This window comes from Synchiropus splendidus, chromosome 6, assembly GCF_027744825.2.
Source record: "Synchiropus splendidus isolate RoL2022-P1 chromosome 6, RoL_Sspl_1.0, whole genome shotgun sequence".
In the NCBI taxonomy this organism is placed as follows: Eukaryota; Metazoa; Chordata; class Actinopteri; order Syngnathiformes; family Callionymidae; genus Synchiropus; species Synchiropus splendidus.
The window spans coordinates 22,199,374-22,223,840 of NC_071339.1; the positions used below are offsets into that span (position 1 = coordinate 22,199,374).

The 24,467-nt window shown below is 41.8% G+C and overlaps 1 protein-coding gene across 1 annotated transcript; it reads right to left on the minus strand.

Annotated features, from left to right (window-relative positions):
* Positions 1–1,577: 1,577 nt before the first annotated feature.
* LOC128760646 (immunoglobulin-like and fibronectin type III domain-containing protein 1) lies at positions 1,578–24,467 on the minus strand. The gene is made up of 23 exons (XM_053868216.1): positions 24,338–24,467; positions 19,426–19,511; positions 15,271–15,390; positions 14,354–14,496; positions 14,159–14,258; positions 14,029–14,073; positions 13,901–13,934; positions 13,650–13,836; positions 13,455–13,568; positions 13,198–13,366; positions 11,689–11,961; positions 7,886–8,010; positions 7,100–7,241; positions 6,740–7,033; positions 6,373–6,669; positions 5,970–6,149; positions 5,106–5,234; positions 4,700–5,008; positions 4,466–4,551; positions 4,188–4,380; positions 3,828–4,124; positions 2,178–2,504; positions 1,578–2,109 (listed from the first exon to the last, which is right to left on the minus strand). Exons 2-23 carry the CDS (start codon positions 19,472–19,474, stop codon positions 2,105–2,107), a joined length of 3,618 nt encoding a protein of 1,205 aa, XP_053724191.1. The 5' UTR covers positions 19,475–19,511; positions 24,338–24,467; the 3' UTR covers positions 1,578–2,104.

Here is a 24,467-nt window from a genome sequence, read left to right on the forward strand (position 1 = left end):
TCAGGACTATGACAAACTCAAGTTTTTGTTTATTTATTTTTTTAGCGACATTCTGTATTGAATAGTTGGAGAAGCTGAATTTCTCAAAAGCTTCCAAGACGTCTGTCACATAGTGTAAGTGTAGAGATATGAGTCACAACAGAAAGAGAGAAAAGTGAAAGTAGTATAGATTAGAAATCCGATGATTTGACAAACAAATCCTGGATATGTATTTAAAAGGCATTGGAGGAGGTTTGTTTGGATTGTAGAGGCCGCTCTTGTCAGCCCTTCAGTGGGGTAGGGGGCACACAATGAACTTCAGTGCTACCTTTTTAATTAAAAAAAAAAACATGAAAAGCAAACTTGTGTTGAGTGTAGCTTTTTTTTAGCTCCTCGTGTGGAGCCATGAACAACAACAAATAGAACCTCATGAGATCTTGTCAATGCTCTTCATTGTCACGTGGACCTGCAAACCACCAAAAATACCCTGTGAGCAATAGCACCGTTGACAGCATTGTAAAACAGGCAGCTAATGGGGAAATTACCGTGTATAGCAAGAGCATGTCTTCTTGGCTGCTCATATTTGGTGTCATCGTGAGTTTGCAACACATTAATTTTGATCTTTAGATGGATAGAGTTGTGCTCCTCAAGCGCCTGTGTAAACCTGAATCATACGTTCAAAACACACACTGACAACAGATCTCAGCCCGGCAGGACAGGATGATACTGTCCAATCGAAAGAATTAAACAATCTTGTACAAGTGTTTATTTGGTGTGGTGTCATTTTTAGCAAAATTATTAAAATAAAAAACTGTACTTTTCTATCGTTGTATGTATTCTATTTTTCTTTTGCACTTACTGTTTTCTGCCCAAAGTGCCATAAAATTTTACATTACATTTTCTGCTTCTCTAAATATTTTTTCTTTGGGCTCATCGGTGCTCCCATGTTTCTTGCTTATTTTTCTATTAACTTTCTATCCTTCATGTATTTTGTTGGTAATAAAGTGTAATTTTGTTCACGTTATTTTTTCCCCTCACCCCATTTTTCTCATCACTGGGAAACAGGCCTCAGGGTGTTGACAGCAGATAATCAGAGGTCCTGGCAGAATATGTCGGCCCATGTCACGGATGGAAAGGGAGGTTCCGGGGCTCAGAGTTGTAGGTGAGCTCCAATACATAGCAGGTTTGATACCTTGTTGCATGACGAAGGGAACGGCAGACAGGTAGGAAGGAGATGGAGAGGCATGCAGGAAGGCAAAGATGATACGACAAATTGTGAGTTTGCGATCAGAGTTACAGCAGGAACAACTGGAGGGTCTCAGGTGAGTTGACTGAAGGTGAGGCAAGAGGAAAAATGAGGCTATAACGTGTGTTGCCTGCCCAAAAACTATTAGGCTCTGATATGCGCCACACCTGAGCAGAGAAATGTACCACCTGGCAAAATGTATCTGACAGTGGTTGTATCCAAAAACATCAATGAAATATTTGCCTGTCCAGTTGCATTCTCATGAATAATCACACAAAGCCTGGGTGATACAAAGTTCTTCTTTTTATTGTACGAGTTAATCTAAAACAATGAACCATGTTTCTAACCCCTCGTTTATTTGTATCACATGCAGTTTTTGCAGTTCAGCCATGGTCAACTAAAGAAGACAATATGTTTGCGATTCTGAACTCATTTCCTGTTGTACAAATCACAATTTTATTAGAAGTGCACTACTATTAAATACTTTCAAAAATTGTTGACAACTAAAACTAGAAAATCACTCAAAGTGCAGACCTCCATCAAGCAGCTCATACCTTTTCAGCATTTGAAATATTATTGATGCCCTTAAAGGTTAAATTCAAATGGGCTAAGTGGGACAGAAGGTGGCAGTAGCAAAGAGAGTGCAGGATAGGACTCTCTGCCGAGTGCCATTATCAGCATTTCCTTAAAGAAAAGAGAAATCATAGCATTCTGTTCACAGCTTTTCAAGTTTTTTTTTTACTAACAGACAGACAAAGAGTAGCAAAACCTCCTTGGCAGAGGTTTAATATGGCAACAGTACACCAATTAGAAATGAGTCTCCATCTTCTGAAGTCTTTCTTCAGTCCTGGAAACCTTCCACAGCGTCATCATTTCCCTTTACTCTGTAAAAGTTGCAGGGATTAATTTTAGCCTCCAGCGGAAAAGGGACAAATAATACACAAAGCCTCACCTCTTACTGTCAACTTCGTAGAGCATTCCACCCTCCCCAAAGAGTTTTCCGCCACAACCTTGTATTCCCCCATGTCTTTCGGGCCGACCCTCAGTATGAGCATGGAACAGACGCCGCAGGTGTTGGAGATGAAGTAGTTGGTGTTGGTATTCAGACTGATGTTGTCACGGAGCCATGTCACATGTGGTGTGGGGTCGCCTTTTAAAGCGCAGCTCATGTAACATTCGTATCCTTGAGGTGCGGTGTGCATTTTCAGAGGGACAAGGAACTTCGGGGGGCACTGCAGGTTGCAGGCCTTTGTTTCAGGCACATTGACTGTAAACTTTTCTGAGGAAGAACAAACAAAACACTTATTTTACTAGGCACTTGTACAATAGTATATAGGAGAAATAATAGAGGCCACATATGTTTTTCTAATATTCAAATAGTTCAAGCCTTCCTTGACGTCTGGTTCAGCTCCTGAACCCCTTGGATCTTGGCGCTTGAAACAAAACACCAGACTTATGTCATCACTTGCATGTTTGCGGATACGGTTGAGGATACATTTTATGCTCCACATTCAACTGTAACAGATGCTGTGAGACTTTTCTGCTGGTCTGCTGGTTTAATCGTTCTGGACAAGCTTTGCAGAGGAGACCCCTCGGCCACAAGTTTGATGTAGAACAACAAAGAGGTGTTAATTATTTTGAACCTTAAAGCAAGGTCTTCGCCACTGTCCCTTCGTAAACTTTGGAATTTAAAGTCTGATTGTGTCACAATTAAAAAAGCAGGAACTTTTCTTCTGATTTAGCCTAGATTGGCACCAAATGCTGCATAGAAGCCCAGTTGAACATGCTGAGATGATCAGTCAGAGTGACAGAGTGAGAACACGATTGGAAAAAAAAGTGTATCAGAGGGACAGACACGTAGAAGTTTGGTGACATATGTTAGGGCAGACTTGGGTGGTTTAGACACATGGTGTGGAAAGACAGGGGACATGTTGCAGGAAGAGTTCTGATGGACAGAAAGACAACATTCAGGATCCCGGATGTAATAGAGTAGGATATAAAGAGGATTGGTTCGACAAGAGAGGATGAACAAGCAAGGCCATGGTGGAGGAAACTGATGGTTTTGCTGGGGCAGAAGCAGTCGATGAAGACAGCAGGAGCCACATCGGCCTCTAAGAAAGTATTTGTCCAATTATCTTATCTTCAGCTTATTCTCTGAGATGATCTCCAGTGGCACTGTCTATCCCAGCCACATAGGGCAGAGGACACCATGGACAGATCGCCTGTCCATCACAGGGTGCACATTTGACCAGACTTTGTATATCGTCACTTGTGCTTGCATTGTGAGCCACGCTTTTTTGATCTTTTTTTTTTCTGAAACAGAACGACAAACCACGAAGAAATTACCAACAAATGTCTTTCGTTTTTTTGAACGTGGCTTGCTGCTTAATTGGGTTTATAGTGCAAGCCTTTTTATTCTCATTGTAATAATCTGAAAAAAAAGAATAATGTAAAAACAAACAAAAGAGGATTGTGGAGGATTGTGTCTTCTTGAACAGTAGTTTTGAGTTTCCTAAAATGTGATCTTGCGCTGCCGATCTTGAATTCAGACTCCGGGGGGTTTCTTTATTTACAATGCGCTGTTTGAATGTTATTAATTTACCTTTTTTGGCCGATATCAGCCACTTCGGTGACTCTGATGGCTTGGAGGATCCCATGTCGTTCTTAGCATAGACCCTGAAGTTGTATTCCCTGCCAGGCATGATGTTGCAGGCTGTGAATTTATTATTGAAGATGTGATCTGCGACGGTGTGCCAGGTTCTCTTGTATGAATCCCGTTTGGTGACCATGTAGTGCAACCGGTCATCGCGTTTCTCATCCGGGGATGCCGCCCAGGAAATGGTCACCGTTCCAGAAACGTTTTCGTCAATTTCCACCGGACCGGGAGGTTTTGGCTCGTCTGAAAGCATACTTGTTTTCACGCCAGTTGTTTTTGCTGAGTTCTCTCTGAAGCTGCACTCACCTGTGACTCTAATTTCAACACTGTATGATTCTTGGCCGACAATGTTCTTGACAACAATGGTGTAGATTCCTGTGTCTGTGCGCTCGGCTGATGCTATCAGAAGTTGCGAGTTGCCCTCTGCATTACTGATGGTCACCTTCTTAGAAACTGGAACGCCGTCTTTCAGCCAGATAACATCAGGCCAAGGTGAGGCCTACAGGGACGATAAACATACAGTCTGAAAATGTATGATTTGACATTTTGAAATCAATTTTTATTCTCTTGGCTTTGAAACTGACCTCAAAGTTGATGGTAAATCGTGCAGAATTTCCAGCTCTCACGACCATGAAGCTTTTGATTTTGGCATCTGTAAACCTTGGTCTCACTGTGCAAAGAAATTGTACTTTCAGAGAGGGAGAGAAAATAATACTGTATATGGCGTTCTATTATATATTTACAGTGCCTGTAGTTTGATTAAAACTACTCCCCAACAAGCTTTTTAATTGAAAACTAAATGTAGTTTCATCTCTTACCAGGGGGAGGCATGGCGAGGATGTAGTTATCCAGCTCCTGGGGCTCCCCCTCCCCTCCGTCGTTGACCGCAATGACTCTCACCCAGTACATCGCCATTGACTTCATCCCTTTGACTGTGTAGGAATTCATAGTAATGGCGTTGGTATTGCAGCGATCCCACTCTGTGTTCTCGGCGAGTCTGATCTCCACATAATATCCTTTGGCTTCATCTTCAACCCCCTCAATGTCCTTGGGCTTTGTCCATGACAGGGACAGAGTTGTGTAGGTGGAATCTGTCACTTTCAAGTCGATGACTTTTCCAGGAGGCTCTGGAAGACAGCATTCATGTTCAGCATTGCGTCTGCTGAAGACAAACCTCTCTGCTTTCGTTGTTAAGCTCTCTCATAATATGTAATTGCATCGTACTTTTGGGGTCTTTTGCAAAAACAAACTCAGATGGTGTACTGAATTCCCCAGCTCCAGAGTTATTGATGGCAGAGGCGCGGAACTCGTACTCCATCCCCTCAACGACGTCTTTGACGGCGTACTGTTTTCCTGGAATGAAGCAGACTGTTATTTCTCTAACCATTTGGTGCAGAGAGAGATTTATTTCAGAGTTGTCTGAGCATGCAAACAATGAGGCTGTGAAATGGTTTTCAGAGTGGAAGTGTGTGAGCATTAGTATAATTCTAGAGAAAATGCTAAAACAGGATTGTATAGTTTTTGGTCTCAAATGACTTGGAGGAGTCATTCCAGCCCGGCTTCAGAAATCAAAACTAAGATTTCTGGCTGAAGGATTCATGTTTTGGAAAAGGCTAGTTATATTACAAGGATGGTAGTTGGGAAGATTTTAGATTTTTTGATTCCAGTTATTCACACAATCCAAATGGCCTGTTCGTACAGACAAATTCAACAGAAAAAAGGGCCATGAGTGTGTCTGTGTTGGCTGTGCAGCAGCGCCACATTGTGATGGACTTCAATCTGGTATTTTGTAGATTTCTGTGAAGGGGCCATCGGTGTTCAAAGCCCATTAAACAAATGTTGGGGACGAAGACTGGTGTTTCCAATGTTCTATGGTTTGTAAAACTGGAGGCCATTTTAGATTTCAGTTGAACAAACAGGCAAGGGTGGTTTTGAATTCAGGTTACACACTACCACACGTGTTTGAATTGTTTCATAGAATAATTTTGAGCAATATCAGCAACATCGCTTGTCGATGACACAGCAAAGGAACAACAAATACACAATGATAATAAAGGAATCAATCGTTGTTTTGACATTTGGTAGGACCTTTTATCATGTCATCGTGTGGATTGACAGGGCCCCACAGATTGCTGCCCTTCTTTCGCTTCTCTAGATTGTATCCCAGAATATTTGTGCCTCCAGTGTTGGCTGGTGGAGACCAGGAGAGGGTGATGCAGTCCTTGAAGGCGCTGACAACCTTTGGAGCAGATGGTGGTCCAGGATAGGCTGTGAACACGGAAAAGTTTATTGGTTTCAGTAAGCCTTTAATGTTGCTTTCATTTCACTTTCATTTTCTTTTCTGTTTTTGTTCAAAAATACAAGACTCCTCTTCCTCCAGTACTTGCACTTCACTTTGTTTCGTCTTTACTTAACATTATTCTGCCTTTCATTTCAGACTTCCACGGATGCGCAAAAACGCATGTAATGTAATGAGTGTAAAGCAATTAACCTTTAGTTCCTGCTTGAATGTCTTCGGTCTCCATGAGCTCACTAGTGCCCATTTCAGTCTCCACCCTGATACGGTAGCAGTACCTCCTGCCATGGTCCACATCCAGATCCCTGAATTTGGCCTCTGGACCAATTGGCCCCACCTTCTTCCACGTGTTACGACCCACTTGCTGCCTTTCCAGGATATAGTTGCCGATTTTGCAGCCGCCACTGTCCTTCGGGGGTCTCCACTTGAACTCGATGGCAGAGGAAGAAGCCTCAACAATTTCCAACGGTCCCATCGGGGGTGTGGGTTTATCTGTGGCACACATGATAACATTCCTAGCCGCAGTTGTGTTATCCAAGGTTGATTCAATTTCATCACGTACCCAGTACTACAAGCTCACTTGTGGCCTCAACGGTACCAAATTCATTTTTCAGTTTAAGCTTGATTTCTCCGCTGTCCTTGCGCTGGAGTTTGATCAGCAGCAGGCGGCTGTAACCGTCTGAGTTCTCAATCTTGATGTTGGCTTCCTCCGACAGTTCCTCGCCTTCAAGGTACCACTGGACTTTAATGGGCTCCCGTCCAACGTAAGGTAATTTGAAGGTGGCTTTGTGTCCTTTTTTCACAGTCACCGGAGTTTTGAAAGCTTCCAGGTCCTCTGCACCGAACCTGGGAGGATCTGGAGGAGAGACTCGTAAGAGCTTGCCGAGATCATTTACAGTGATATTTTTTCTGTGATAGTTACCTTCGACAGCAATGACAGACTCTGTCTTCCGCCCATCTGCCTCAAATTTATATTTCCCAGCAAACTCTTCTGTGACCTTGTGAATTTTCAGCTTGTGGTAGCTACCGTCTTTTGTTATTGTAATGCCCTCCGATGATTTAATCTACAAAACACCAACGAGAAAAGAAAATTGTCCCTAAATAAAAATGAAAACCAAAAACAACCATAATGTAAATTAAAACGTGTTTATTACACTTAGATAAGAATCCTCAAAAGACATCAACACCTTATGTCCTGTCCTCTTGCAGTGGTTTGATGAAACATCACAAATGTGTAACTGTAAGAAATATTTTCAGATAGACTGACAGTGGTGTTTAAGAGAATAAATAAATAGTTTTGCCCAAACCCTGCCCACAGCAGGAATAACAACCTGTCCACTGCAAGGATAGGCTCCACCCCCCATGGCATCACTAAGAGAGTAAGCAGAAGGAAATGAGTTTATTTCTCTGGGAACTCTTTTAGTCACCACTTGACCAGACTACACATTTGAGAGCGAACAACCACTGTATCTTTTCAGAAGCCTAACACTGAGCAACTGCATCATTGACTGGGCAATTGTCGCCCGACGCTTCAAGCTTACATTTGATCACCACTTGATTGTTGAGTACCTTCTTTTTATTGTCCTGCCCCTTTAAATAATAGATGCAAAACACTAGGACAGAATGAGGCCATCTCTTTCATGAAGTGTACTGTGTATCAAACTTCACTTGGTTTATCTGCAATATCAAGTGCAAGTGAAAGTTTTACCTCCTCTCCGTCTTTGTACCAGACTCCCTGACAGTCTTCGCTGCTCAGTTTGCACACCAGCTCTGCTTCCTCTCCAATGATGGCTTTGCAGTCCGACAGTCCAGCGTGGAAGTGAACTCCAGGGTCTGATGGTTTATCAACCAACAAAATTAGAAAATGATTTCTATCATCTTATAATATACACTGTAGCATGAAGACGTATTTCCGTGTGTGTACAAAGTTTTCTCAAGTGATTACACACTTACCTCAGTGACAACACAACATTTACTTCTGCATCTTTATTGATCGCATGTATTTTATTCCCGTTTCCAGGGATAAAATACATGTTTAGATGCAGATAGGACCCCAAACAAACAAGTACAAGAGGTTGGTCAATCCCGGTTGGTTAGGAAATTCCCATCACTTGGCGGAAGAACAGAAAGATAATGATAAACATGTTGACCGTCCCAGCTGTCTTCTTCTTTGAGTGTTGAGGATTTGTTGGCTTCAATGAGACGCCACTGACGTGAGAAAGGGCTTTTCAATGGCTCATAAGATATTTATGTTCCACAATGAGCCGGTGTCACTCTCTTTGGTTCCTGTCCTCCATCTTGGAATGTTTATACTCAGCTTGTCGTCTTGCACTCTCAAGAAATGTCTAGTTTCTTTTTGTTTTGCATGTGAATATATACTTAAAAAGCAAGCGAGAATGTTAACACATGTGCACAGAAAGCAGACGTTTAAAGCTTTACTCTCTCTCACACACAGTCATAAACACACACATTTTGCCACAATACATATGAGATGGAGATGGACATATACATTGGATGATAAAGTCTGTCATGTTATTCACCCTGTAGGTAATAGAAGTACAGTTAGAACATCAAAAGTATACCATCAATCACTTGTTTCTGATTGCAAGTAAGCACCAGAGTCAGGAGGTATTAGTAAATTAAATAAGCATTATTGGCATCTCCTAAAGCCACTCTGGGTTAAATCCACTCGTGGTAATCCTCTATTCTCTATGAGTTATCGAAGGACGTTTTGTTAAGTTGCGCCCCATGCAGCGTTAACATTGCTTCCATTACCTTACCGATAACTCTCTCCTCAACCAACGGGCCTTGCCGCACGCGGCCTGAGTGTTTGTTGCGGCCAAGGGTCTCACTGTTTTCAGCAGATTCCTCATCATCTGCACATATCACCGCTCAGTTTTAGGTGACATCAACATGTCGTGATTATCATCAATCCAACGTTTTTGAATTGTTGTCGGTACACCTTACAGATCACATCAACGAAAACAGTTTCAACACACAACAAATAAACACATGGGCACAGTGACCAAGGTTTTGGAAAATGTTGGAATTTTAATGGAGAAAGCAAAGCTGATTTGGTAAAAAATAATAATGATAATCTGAGGAATTCTGATGATCAATTTTTATATGCGCTCACTTTTGATACATTTTCCAAAAATGTCCTTGCGTACGAAAACTGCAAGCACATGAAACACAGTAACAAACTGAGGACAGAAGAGCACACCACAGACATGAAAGAGTTTTTTTAGAAGCATTTGGACAAGACACACAGAACTGTGACTGTCCGGACTCATGGTTATACATTTCTTGGGTATGGCATCATTCATAATCTCTGAATGTTTGTGGTTAAATAATCTGTGCTGAAGTAAGAATCTTTTTTATACTCAATGTTATTTAGCTGTAATATGACACAAGCCATTTTAATGTGTCAGATCAATTTTAGTTTCTCAATCTTGATGATTTAATGGGAAATTTTCGCTAGTTACTGAGTTATTAACAAATCCAGAGGGGGTATTCAATGTCTTGCCTTTTCTTTTTGCCAGATTCTCGTGCGTCCAGACAGACATCGTCTTTAACTCTTTCTGTTTTCAAGCTGCTACATTTTCTCTCCTCCCTCTGCTCCATGAGGAGCCACAATGGTAGAAACCTGCTCCCTCTTCGTTTGCTTGTCTGTGTCTTTATTTTCTTGCCTGTTTCCAACAGGTCTTAAGTTTTAAAGCCTTAACAGTGGAAAGATTTGCCCCTTGCTAAGCTTTTTTTTTTTATAAAACAAAATAACTAAAAAGGGTTTTCCGGTAGATTTGAGGGTCTTGTTTTGAGCGGACATAGGGACTAGTTTTTCACAGAGAAAATGTTCGGATCGGAAAATGTGCAGATCCAAGTGTATGTATGTAGTAGCAGTATGTGAATAAAATCATGAGTCATGTGACTTTGGAGCAGTTGCTCTCTCGCTGTTAATTGCAGTTAGCAACACACTGCAAATATTTTCAGCTGTAATAAATGAAACTTGTGTTAAATTTTAGGAAAGAGTTTAGCGCCTGGGAATGTCAGTTATGGAATGTCCTCCGGCAGCTGCCATACCAAAGTCATTTTTCTTTCCCCAAATGACTTCATCTGGTCAGTAAACCATCCGTAACATGCACCCTCTACATCTCTTACCGACAGTCTCTTCTGCAAATGCCACATTTTTCTTTTTGATGCGTTTTCCTTTTTTCCCAGTTTTGTCACCTTGTTCGTTTGTTTCTTCGTCAATATCATCTCCTAATAGCAATAATACACAGGAGTATCACACACAACCTTCCTCATGTTCTCAACTACACATGTTCTATTGCTGATCTATTCTATGGCTAAGAGATATACTCCTTATCATTTCAGGTGCTTACATCAGCAGGTCTGAATTTTATCAATAATAAAATCCAAATTACAAAAACTCTCTTTTTTTCCCTTTCAAATGTAACTTGAATGCTTGAATGCAGGTATGAAGTGTCGTAGCTTTGAATAGTAATTTGTAATTCATGGAGTTGTTCCACAAGAATGCTAAACTTAGCATGTGTGTTCCTCGCCTAATATTGTGCCTTAATTGTGAAGCTCCATCAGATAAGAATAACATACTGTCTGTTGACTTCTTACCAGTTTCTTCATCAGGTACAAGTGTGCCGTCTTCCTTCCTTCTGTTTTTCCTTCTTTTTCCACCTTCACCTCCTTCTTCACCAGCGTCTCCTTCTCCTCCCTCGGCGCCTTCCCCTCCCTCACCACCTTCTCCTCCCTTGCCACCCTTGCCTCCTTTGCCCCCTGCTCTCCCCCTGCCACCTTGTCCTCCCTCGCCACCGTCCTCATCATCAAATTCTTCATCTGAGTCTTCGAAGGAGTCATAATCGTCCTCAAAGACTCCGTCAATGCCTCCACCATCCGCGCCTTTATCTCCAGCACCAGAGCCTTCGCCACTGCCTGCCCCACCACCTTGACCTCCACTGCCTTTTCCCAGACTTGTGCCGTCTCCACCGGCTCCTCCGGCGCCACCTGCTGCTCCGGTGCCACCTGCTGCTCCGGCGCCACCTGCTGCTCCAGCTTCACCAGCAGCTCCGTCTCCTCCATCTACAGAACCAGTTCCTTTGCTCTTGGTTTTCCTCGCAGCAAGATCCTTGCTGGCTGCTGCTGCAGCAGCCCTTCTCTCTCGGGCGGCGGCTTTAGCTGCAGCCTTGGCGGCTGCTTTAGCTTCAGCAGCTGCCTTTTTAGCTGCGTGAGCCTCCAGCAGGGCAGCAGCATCAGCAGCTTCCTTTTCAGCCTGAGCCTTCTTTGCCTGCTCAAGTTTTCCCTCCATTTCCTTTTCATATCTTTCCTGCTGTTCCTTTGCGATTTTGAGCAAGTCTTCCTCATTTCCGCCTCCCGCCAGTGTGCCTTTTCGGACAGCCTTCTTTCCCTTGCTGTCTTTGTCAGCTGTGAAAATGTCACATTGAGAATGGTTAACATCTTCGTGCTTCATTTGTCAAAATAAGAATAAGGACCTGTCACCTTCAACAATGAGCCAGGCATTGCAAGACTTGATTCCAGCCACTGCTGCGTAGATGCCGCCATCCAGAGGCTTGCAGTCCCGGATGATCAACTTGTGGATCAGCATGTCTTCTGACATGCTGATCTCATGTTTCTCACTGTTGGTTAGGGGGGCGCTCTTGCCGTACCATTTGAGCTCACTCATGGGCGACGTCAGAACACACTGAAAGAGCGCATCCTGCCGCTCCTCTGCTTTGACCTCTTGGATTTTGACTGCAAAGTCGACATCTGGGACTGAAGGGGTGAGAGAGGAACACAAGGAAATAATATTTCATTATATAATAGTCAGCCATCAAAGCTCTCACAGCAGCAAGAACCCTCACAAGGGCTGGGCAATGAATCGAACTCCGTTTCCGGATGACCTGAAATGATCGCCCGTCTCCCTGTTTCTCCATTAAACACAGACTCACCAGCTAGTTGGATGCACCTCTCCTCCATGACCACCTGAGGTCGCCATGTTCTGAACTTTACTGTTGACAGCAAAGACATGCCAGTCCAAAATATAGTGCGTGAATTCTGAGTGAACCCTCATCGAATGTCTGATGCAAAAAGTGAACAGACTGGATTTGATGGTGCAGACTGGTTCCAACATGCTATGACATCATGACGTTCTAACTCACTGCACTGCGCCATATCGTCTTTTGTTTGTGCTTTTATTTTGTTGCTGTGCTGTCTGTTTTGCTCTGCTTTGGTTCTCTTCTCAGATAATGACACTCAGCTGGAACCAGTCGTGAGTCTTCTTTAGTTTCCTGGTTCCTGTGTGTGTTGTCACATTGTCCTTGCACCTAGTTGATCTTCTTCAATTATTGTGAGTGTTCCTTTGGTGCTTGAGCTTTTGTCAGTTTTTCTACTTTTTTTTTTTTTCTTCACACGCTTTTGGTTCTTTCCTTACTCTCTTATTCTGGCCGTACATGTAGGGTTTTTACAATACGTGCGTTTTCTTGATGTTTTGTGCGTGAGTCGTGACCAACTCCACATTATTCTGTGTTTGTTTCTCTTTGTCACTTATACCAATGTGTTTTAATTCCGCTGAACTTCATGTTCTCATTTATTCCATGTTCTTCTCTACTTTCGGTTTGTGTTTATTTCAGGTGTTGTTGCTGTTGTTCTCTGTCATGCTTTTCGTGTATTTAGATTATAAAAATACCATATTTCTCACCCCTACCCTTCATGCTGATAAAAAATATTTGGGAAAGAGAGAATGCTGTTGTACCTTATGCGACCAAGACCTGTAGTCAATGCTCAGGATCACTTGAACAACATGTGTACCAACTGATATTAAGGTATTGTCTCATCCCCCCAGTGTCTCAGAGTCTTACCCCCATACATCAGCGTATGATTCCTTTGGAGTGTGGCTGAATCAGGTTGTACGTGTCATGAACAGCTTGATTCCAATTATTATTTGGAGGTATTACATAAGCTCCGAACTAGAAACTAGCAAAATTTCCTGACAAAGTTTGTACCATTCACCTTTGAAGTCTGTGGAAAACACATTGACGCCTTCAACATCCACAGAGTAGAGTCCTGCGTCTTGGGCGCCAAGCTTCTTGATTTTGAAAACATACTTTTTGCCGACTTGCTTTAAGCTGTGCTTTACCCCTTCGGATTCCTCCTCAGAGAACGGAACCATGACACCATCCTATAGGGTTAAAAGCATTGTTACGATGGTGCACACTCTCCAAGAAGCAGCACACTGTCACACACTGTCTGTAGATGTTGCTCCTCACCTTGTACAAGAATAATTTGCTGGAGGGATCTTTCAGGTCCATGTCCAATTCAATGGTTGCATAGTCATCATCGTTGACCTCAATGTGTTTCAGTGTACTGATGTGTGAAACAAACTGTAATATCGAGATGGGAAAACATAATTTTAACAGGGTAGCACAGTGGTATGTGATTTTCTTTCAGAGAAATGTGTGTACTTCAGCTATTTCCTCTTCTCTCTCTCGCTTCATTTCGTTCAGTTTCTTCAGCATGCCGCGGAAGTCGGTGACGCCATACTCGGCACAGATGCGCTCGTAGTCTTTCTTTTCTGCGCTTAGAAGAATTTCCCAGACCTTCTCCTCCGGCTCCATGACTTTCTCCTGCTCTCGTGTTCCGTCTTGGTTTCTGTAAAGGCAAAACGGTCATGAAAAAAAAACCTATAACCATGACTTTGTCATCTTAACCTCACCGCTTCCTGAGTTTTTTTCTGAAGTCAACTCCATCTGTGAAAAAAGTGACACAAAAGTCATATATTCTACATCCTTGAACTTCAATGAAAGTCTCATAGAAACAAATGGAAAAAAGGGGATGTCTCACCTTCGGATTGTACCTTTTGTAGCTCCTTAGTTTTCGAGAATCCAACTGTGAACAAAATATATTTTATCCTCCTCATTCGCCTGAAGGTCATAGAAAATCCTGGAAATTTCAGTGCAAAAGAAAATAGTACCTGAGATAACATTCAACACCGCTGTGCACACAGCTCTTCCATATTCGTTTGTAGCAAAGCACTTGTACGTGTCGGCATCCTCCGCAGCCACTTTGGGAAACTAATAGAACAGTGAAAGTCGTTTTTATTTCCACTGATAGCAGTGAAAGACAAATTGTTGTCATTTATTCAGTCTGGCTTTCGTGTAAACCGTACCTCGAGGGTGTGCTCTTGAGTGGCCGTGTCGTACTTTTGCATACAGATTTCTGGATAGAAATTCATTTCTCCGTTTGCCCTTTCCCATGTGACGGTTGGTGTTGGAGTGCCCACAATTTTGGCTTTGAAAACTGCTACTTTACCTGCAATGGCAAAAAGAAAAATGACTATATCACATTAAATATTGTTTTTAGAGATTAAACTAAATTTCAACTTCAAATTTCCACACATTATTCTAACAGGTCTGGCAGGGTGAAGATGCAGCTCCACACCTGACCCTGCTCTCTTGAGCAGGATGAGCGTTCCCTGCTGAGGTCGCCTGACAAATATGGAAACACATCTTTTTTTAACAACATTTTAACAATGTTGATAGGTAACTTCATATTTACAATGTTCAGAGCTGATTTCAGTAGAAATGGCATTGACATTTTTCACGGCTTCTCCGACCTCAGGCTGCAGGGGGGGCAGAGTACAGGGATTCAGACTTACAGACCCTCTTTTCTGAAGCCTCTTACAGCTCTTCTGGTGGGAATGCTGAGGCACTTCTCCACTGCCCTTTGTACCTCACTAACCAGGAAGCATCCCCAAAAGATCCAACCTCAACTGGCTTGTCCTGCGACGGAAGACTGAGTTCCTCACGTTAGCTAGTTAGAGTCCAGCCATTTGTGAACTCAGTCTTTCAGTCACTTGTCAACTTCTGTTGTGTTGGTTCACCAGACATTTCATGAAATTGCAGATCCATGCATTGCATTTATATCGCAATGAAACAGAAAATGAAGAAAGTACACTGAAGCTAATGATTATGTTTTCATAAATACAATATTTACTTCATTTATGTTATACTGTATACTGCACTGAATATGCCAAAAGGCATGGTTGAAAACTGCAACCTGAAATTGGGTTGCAGGGAAGCTTACCCTCCTGTATAGTCAGAGCAATGGGTTTACGGGTAAAATCTGGTGCTGTCATCCCCTCTGGGAGATCCTCCATGAACTGTGTTATCATGACCCCGGGCACTTTGGACTTCTTCCTGATGCCTAGACGAGAGAATTGAAGGGGATTAATCCGGGATGCCTTGCACGAAGACAAGCAGAATGTTAGAAAGTATGTTATGCCACCATGTCTTGACCCATCTCAGAAACCCTGACTGTCAGTGCAGGACTAATCTATCCCAGCAATATTTTGGAAAATGTTGCAGACACAAATGACCTCTTCACGAGGCGTAAACCACCCGAAAGTGGACGACCACCACGTGTCTGACCACCAACCAATCGCAACACCACCAAATGTTCAGCTCTCATAGGATCCAGTTGGATAAAAGTCACGGGTTTAAACTGTAATTTCCTGACAGAATGACATATAATTCATCTTGTACTTGTGACTCATGGGCGCCACAATATTTCTATATGGCAGTAAATATTGTTCTGTCACTTAGTGACGCCAGTGTTGACACAACAACTCAGGGCAGAGGTTAAAGCTGACCAACAACTACAGCCAAAAATGCATGTCACTTTTTTGGATGGTGAATGGATCGCTATATAATGGAGCCATTATTTAGCCAGCAGCGAGGTAAAAAGGATCAAGTTATTTCTTAGTGCTGTTGGTACGACTAATGTGACGCTTGGTTAGTGGTGTGTTATTTAGTAAGTGCTTCATGGTAAAGTTTCATGTGTGATGCAAAGCTATTACGTTTCATTGGGATGGACTCTTCTCGGTTTTAATACGTCACATGTAACATCCTCTACATTTTTTTTGTTCCAAGATGTTGTAGTCAATGCACAGTTCAGTCGACAGTTGAGGTTCAAAAGTGCGTGGAAGTAAACTTAATCTGACCTCTGCAGTGATGAGCGATCCACAGGGTTCAACTACTATGGCTCCAATTGAGCTTATTATTGAGGTGGAGTGATTTTGAGCAGTCCCAGAACCCCTATGAGCGTGGTCGTGTTGGGACTAACCCTGGAGTGGACTTCATTGAGTGCTGATCACAGGGGCTCAGCTGGTCCACGGTCCCCGGGTCAGTAATAGCTTTCATTTGCTGTGAAAGACCTGCAATAGGCAGAATATTGTCTATGACTGAGGTTGTTTACGTGAGGAAGGTTGCAGTGCCCCAGCAGTCATTTGCATTTTAAAGTGCAATGAATGTGAATTGCTTGTAGCGAGTGCTACAGAACAGTGTTCTGTTTAGCCAAGCGTTGCTAAGATGACATGGTTCCCAGCCGTTAACAAGCTGTACTTCACGCTGTGATTCAAATTAGCCACGATGACTCAACCGTCATCAAAAGCTTCCCATGGAAAGATATATTTTCCAATTAATACTACTAGCAATTAAGCCAGGCATAGTCTTTATAGGTCAGTGGCAACACATCTATCTGGAAATCCATGTGCAGTACGGAACAAAAATCCCCATGACCGACATAATGTCCTTGTGAACGACTGAACCTTCACGGTGCAGAGTGAAACTCATGGTTCTAGAAGGGCAGTATCCCTTAATGTTGACACAAAAGAGGGGGGAGTGGCTTTTGCATTGAAGATTAGATAGATAGAAGAATATAACTGAGAGATAAAGGACGCACTCAAACCGTACCATACTTTAAAACAGGCAATGCAATTGACTGGAGAAATGGTTACTTGCTTTTTTTTCACAATTTCATGGCGCAAATTTTAAATGTATTGTTGATGATTTCCAGTAGTTTCCAACTTTTGGTGTTAGAAAAAGAAATCTTGTTGAGTTGAGGCTCAAACTCTTCACGCCTAGAGTGCGTAGAGTGCATTTGACTGCTGCCACCTTGGGTCCAGGTTAAACTTCATTTTATGGCTAAAAGAAATCTAGGATATTATTATTTTTCTTTTCATAAATGAGGTGGTTTGAGGACTGCACTGTCTGAGTTCGGGCTACGCGATTAAACGCATTATGAAAGCAGTCAAGATTTGCAAAGTCTGAATTCTCAGGTTTTGATTGTGACTGAATGCTTGTGTTTTTGTGGCCAAATTTGTAGACAGCGCAAATAATTTTTGGAGACCTACTCTGATTTGTGTGATCGTACAGTTTGGGAAGGTTTGGCATAACACTGTATTCATTCCTGTATTCTATAGTTATGTCTAAAGAGCAACACTGTCATTTATTCCTTGGTGAATCCTAAATTCACTTTATTTTCCATTAACAATTATTCAAATGTAAATTTCATTATCCATTAAAAAAAAAAAAATTCTTCAAAAAAATCGTGACTTGTAATTGAGATTACAGTATTAATCAAAATAATCATGATTATCACTGAGTGCAGCTCAACTCTGACTGTAGTATTTTTTTTCCACTTTTGTTTTACTTATTTAAACTGCTGCTGCTTTATCACAATCATTTTTATGTCTGTAGTTACTCTGTAGTTACTCTAGTTTTTAGTTTCCCTCCCATGTCTGAATCATTTTAACACTTATCTTATTCACAAGGCCTGACTGGCCCAAAAAACGAATATGTCGGCCCTTTGGAAAACAAGCTCTTTGCTCACTGCACCATGGACTGGACACCTTCTGAGTATTGCTGCCAAAAATAACGTGATCCAAGGCGACTGAACACAGCAACCTTGTCGATTCATGATCTACTTTCGATAGCAGCAGCAGATCTTAGTCTCCTCCGCTCATTTCGACAGCTGCGATGCTCGCAGGAATGTCATGAAAAGAGCCGCGACTGTGTGATTCGTTCATGTTAGCAACAGTGCTGTTGTTTGTTTACGGTACAGCTAGTGGTTGTACCCCTCTTTTCCCTGCCCATGCCGTTTGTTAATATTAAACCAACGTTATTAGTGGCAGCAGAGCACAGCCGTCGTAATTTAAAGGGGGCACTGGGTGAGATTAAGTTTACTTTTTTTGTATTTTTTAGGACTGAACTGTGCCAACACATTGTGTGGGGACGCAACTATCATAAGTCAGAACCTTGTCAATATTTAGCTGCAGCGTCGACACTACCACAGTGCCCTCTGTCAACAGCTCTTATTCACCCAGATGTTTGTGAAAGTGTCACAACATCTTTTGCGGCTCTGAAAGTAAAATCATCCGCTCAGGAGTGACCACTTTCACAGTGTGAAGAAGAATCATACATGCAACACTTCCACCATGGACTCATGCACTTACACAGAGGGAAATAGACAGCAGGGTTTTGAATTTGACGTTCACTTGCATACCTTTGTCTTCTGGCTGAACTTCATCAGAACCGCCGACTTAACACGCAACATGACGACAGAAGAAGGAACAGGACAGTTTAATCGTAATCCTGACAAAAGTGCCATGGCAGGTTGGAACTTTGACAGGATTATGAGACACAGAATTCACAGCAACACAACCGTGTATGACCCATAACCGGGGAGCAGACAGAACCCTGAGCGTAACATGTTCTGAGACATTGGACAACTGACAGGGGTTAGTTCAGACGGTGTTCATGGTGTTAGCTGGATGACGTTACAGCGGCATGTAAATCATGTGCTTGCGCTGTGAAACTGATATTATATTTGAGATCTGGAGGGAATTTCTTGGCGTAGCTGGTGCCAAGTCGTGTCCTGATCCTTCGTGCGGGGGATATCAACTTCATTTGTCTTCCATCAAACAAGAAAACCAATTAATTTTCCACTTTATCTTCAAATGATGGCAGCCAACGACTGTCTTTACGAGACAATTTCCTCGCTGATGTCAGTCTTGAACTGAGAAGAGTCTTTGTCTCATCTGGCTTTTACTGTAGCCATTAGAAGATTTGCTTTGCTTCAAAGATGAGATCGCATTGGCAGGTCTTCTGCTCACCCACTATTGAGCTTTTTCGTGGATGACATTTGGTAGCCGATGAACTTCCATTTTCTTGAACAAGCATTGTCTCCTTTTCCTTCAGTGAAGCAGATGATTAGTTCCCCAAAATGGCGTGGCTTTTGATAAGGACTTGAAACGGACCACTCCTCATTCTCTTGACTTCAGTTGATCGTCATAATGGACAACAAAAATCTGTTCTGGACGTGCGTCACATCCTCACAAGAGAAAATGCCGGCAGATGGAAAGAAAACAGATTAAAGGACCTACAATCATGTTGCACTTACCCTCCTGCCCGGAGGCAGTCTGATCGGTCACCTTTGACTTTTTCCACATCTTGAGAGCCTCCTCAGCGCAGTGGCTTCAGATGAAACTGGCAATAAAAAGACAAGAGAGAGGTCTTTTCGGAGTCTACTCTTCTGTTGAAAACATCAACAGAAAAACAATTTAAACATTCTCTACACGTCCAAATCCTTCAGTCCTACTGACAGCAGTTAAGATCTGAGGTCTGACAACAATAAGACCCATCCCTTTGCCCATGACACAAGGATTATATTAGGCTTCATCACTGTACCATCAATCGATGGCAACGTCGATAACTTGTTAGAACAATGACGATACAACCAGATATCTGTTGAACATGATTGCAAACAATCCAATGTATGTGAATAAGCCCATGTTTTAGTGCTCCCCATGATCTTCTCCTGACCTGTGTATGTCATGCTGTCACTGTTTTCAAGAACAGCAGGGACGATCTCATTCCATTACTATTTTTCTCCCGGTGAAATATGACCTCATGACTCTGAAGTTGAAAGGCCTTAGCCCTTTTTATTTGGCATTGACTTGTTGGGGACCCACAGAGTCCACAGGTCTCACATGTAACCAGTCGGAATTTCTGCCATTGCTCTGGTGTATTTATACTTCTGTTCTTTAATGCACAGCAACAGAAGGCTAAGTTCAAGTCATTGTTATTTTTGATTGAAGAGTGAGCGACTAGCGTGTTGGTTAGGATTATTATCATGTTTATTTTCCTCTAAAGTTAGTAATGGTATCATTAAAAAGTTATTTTTTTACATAGCCTATAAGGTTTTTCAAATAATGCAATGATTATCTATAATAAAGGGACAAACGTTCGACTCATTATATGGGTCGACATAAACAAGACTATCAATTGTTGCTGTTCTGGTTTCTTGGTTTGATACCTGTCGTGTCTTGTTGTCACTGAATTGTTCTGTTGTCTAGCTTCATAACTTTTCAGTGAAAGGCCAATTTCAAAACATAAATTGAATTATATTATCAAATGGAGCCCAGGATCCTCACAACCAGACTACCTTCACACCCTGTCCAGGACACGTCAGTGAACATGTTTTGAAGGCTCCATCACCAAGTGTCACGCGAGAACTTACTTGTATTTCTGATGAAAGTAAGAGTTGGTTTACATTGGTTCCTTGTCAATTCAATTCAGGAGCCAAACATCAACATGCTATGTAACACGCTCTCTCAAAACCAGTTTTCTGTCATCACATTCGGTCCTGAACTTGGGTTGTGGCTGAGTGGGGAGGAAGGCGGTTGGAGTTTCTGATAAGAGAAGCTTTGACTCTTAATCCAGTCAGAGCATCTTAAAATAGATCGATGATATGGTTTGGATTTCTCCCAGGTCCACTGAGAGCAGCTCATGTGGCAGATACAGGGCCAGGTGATGAATCCATATCTCCATTGTGCACTAGGAATTATCTTTCTTTGAGGGCACTGAAGGATCCTCGCACCCAAAGTTTTCACTTATTCATTGAAATGAATGGGTTGTGTGCAGCACTACAAATATCCATGTACAGTAATGTACACCAGTTTAAAACCTGTGAAAACTGTCTTCAAGGAAAACATGTATTGTTCATGACTTAACCAATTCTGAACCATGTCTGCACATTTCAAATGTACTTCAAACACTGTTCAGTAAACCTTGTGTTAGAAAAGTACTGCCTGAGGTCCTCTTTATGCTTTTTGGGCACCTTTCTAATTTGTATTTACCTGCATTTTTTGTCATAAAATTGAATAAAATTCATCATATTGATCATAAATATTTTAATACTTAGCCAGAAAATGTTTTGCTTCCATTGGCATAGAGATTATTGTGTTTTGCTTGAAGTACAACTTTAAATCCTAATGATCCGGACACCCCAAACCAATGTAGGAAAGTTCATGATTTATTTATAGCTGTGTACTTGCTCCAGCATATGAGGAGGACTCCAGCTTCCAGCAGCGTTCTTGGCTCCTGCCTCCTCTTGGAAGCAAACTACCCAACTCACACGGCGAAAGCCAAAAAACCTTGCAACATGAGACAAGCTGGCAGCCAGCCCTTTGTTAAAGGACACGCGGCCCTCCCACTGACTTTCTTTACCATTTTAGCTCATTACATTTATAGTTGAATGTCATGTAAAAGGAGCTAATGTGGTTTGCGGCTTAGCTGCAAACATGACAAAAAAAAAAAAAAAAACAACATCTCGCTGTGCATCTTAATACCCACAAATGTCAGCTTTGTGGAGATTTGAGAGAAACCTGCGAGAGGCTCTTTGATGTTCAACATTTAAAAATATCTGAGGAGTGATTTATACCATCTCATTTAACTAGCATTTCAGGCTGTCTGTCACTGCAGGCTACAAAACAAGCTGGGAGCTGGAGACTGGTGCAGAAAATATCACCTCGCTTAACCCTTCGTTTCTGCTTCAGGTTCCCCTGGAAGGCAGTTTCTAAATATCATGTTTTATAGATGTTAGCACCGTATATGTTTGAGGTTCAGTCCATGTGGATACAAAGTTAAAAGAAGTTTTTAACACTCTGGAATGAACAGATTCTGGAGGGCAGACTCACCAAGGCACGTTGCATTGTCTCCTTTAAATGTGATATACCTTCAAAGTTAATTTTGGAACAAAAATATGGTTCAGAAACAAACACACTTGTTATATATTATTAAAACCCATTCTTCTTCTTTGTCTTTCGGCATTTTGCCGGCCAGAGTTAAAGCCAAAGCTAGTCATCCTCCACCTCAGCTGACCATGCACCTCACTTACACCGATCCTCTTCATGTCACCACATCCTTGAACCTCATTGGTTTTCATCATTGTCCTTGGTTTCCAACTAAGTCCAACGTCCCTGTCTCGCTGATGTTGTATGTTTGGTTAGACTGTTGCACAGGGTGCGGCCAATAAAGAAAAGAGTTGTGAGAGTGTATTGTGGGCTGTGCCAAATACAACTCTTTAAGGGTGATAAATGTGTCGCTGCATATGTTGTTTAACACCATCAAAAGTTTTTTAAATTTCAATGTGTAAACTACAGAACAGGGGTATATAGCACGATAAACAACTGAAAACACTAAACTGTGAACACTAAGTGCTCTTGACATTTTTTAGTGGGAACAATCTGGAGTTGACAAGAACAAAATTTGAATCATCAGTATTGTGTGAACTCTGGTCTCCTTTTGTCGAGAAATAAATAAATAATCAGCATCTTAGTTTGCAACTGCGAGCACAGACACAAGGCAATGAAGTGATTCCATTCATCTATTTGTCTGGTAAATTGCAGTTCCTTTGGAAAAGATGTGTTAAAACTAGACACTTCACATTCCACTAAAATTGCCATTGAGTGTGTGACGGTCTCCGCACGTGTTCACAACAGTACAGGAAAACTGTAGCGTTTGTATATATAAAGTGGCGTTCATGCTCTCTCTCTTATTTTTGGCTTAGAACATTAAAGGTGACTTTTGTCAGCAATCTTTTCATTCATGACTCATACATAACTTCCATGCATTTTTATCCGGTTTTCTCTCACTGATAGTTTCCAGATTTTACAGGGTGAGGATCCTTCATAGTCTTATACTGGATACAAAATTATGATTATTATGTATAATAATGCATTTATTTATGTATTTTGGAGTACTCTGGGTTCTCCTGCAAGCATTTTAAGTACAGTAGACAGTTCTTTGACCACCCAACTGACTCTGATTTCACAGTGAAATCCCATCAACTCTAATTTCAATCTTTACTTCTGGTGTATTATAGAAGGTGACAGCATTTGTTAAGTGGCTTTTTAAGCTTTAATATGCTTCTTCATCTTCTGATTGTCTGATAAGAACCCAATGTATGTCATATATATATATATATATATATTCTCTTTAAATTACAGAGACACATGAAATCCATTTTAAATGACAAACATTGTGTTCTTGCTTCAAACAATGTCAGCCCAGTTAAATGACAAATACATTTTCCAAATGTTGAATAGTTTAAGAATAACAAAAGGCCTAGCTGAATTCAACAAAGAACTTCCACTACATGCCTTCATTGAGCGTTAATATGGAAACAACCACAAAAACATGACACCTTGACACCTGTAGCAGGTCAATGAGTTCAGAGTTCAGTTCTCTTCAGAGTTCCTCTGGTGATGATGCCTGCGACTGTGGAAGTTATAGGGGATCTGTTTGAGTAATTGGCAGGGCAACTACATCACAGACGATGTCGTGTCTACATGGCATCAGAGCTCCTCGAATTTCCCCCCGCTGTGTTTTTCCATGCATCACCTAAGCATGTACCAGACACAAGGTGGTCAAACCGTTCTCTGTTTGATGACAAGGCCCCATGTGTCAAATAAGTGCCAATGCCACGATCCGAACTTTCTTCAGCTCAAGATCAAACAGTCCAAGCGCAAACATTGAAGATATTGTCTACATATTTTCCTCAGCAAACACGACTCAATTTCTTCTGCAACAGATGTTTTCAAGCCACACAGTCCAAGCAGCTTCAGCCTTGCATCGATTCATTCTAAAGTTAGTCATTACCCATCAGTCTCACCATCAACCTCTCTCATATGATCCAGGTCCACAGCAGTGAAATTCAAAACTGAGCCGTGTACATGCTTCATTAAAGCTATTTCATATTCTAACATCGCGCAGGCTTTCTCCAACATTGCGACGGCATGTTAACACGAGAGGCTTCATTGCTTGTTAAAGACTTTATCTCTTAAAATAGCTTTACCGTCCAAGCTATTTACTGCTTTGTGTGATCACCTGCTCCCACACGCTGACATCTCCCTTAAGTCTTCCACAGCATCTTACATTATACACACACACAAAAACTTTATTTGAATGGCTTTTTTTTTCTCAAAACCATTTTTCTTTTCTCCTTCAGGCTTCATTTCAGGTCCACCTACCTGTTCTCCGTCCTCTCAGCTCCTTTCAAGCTGCAGTCTGGCAAACTCGGTGCTATTTTTTTTATTTTTTTTTTTCCTGTGTAATAGATCCTTCCCTGCAGTTGGTGCACGATGCTCCTCTACTGCCCAG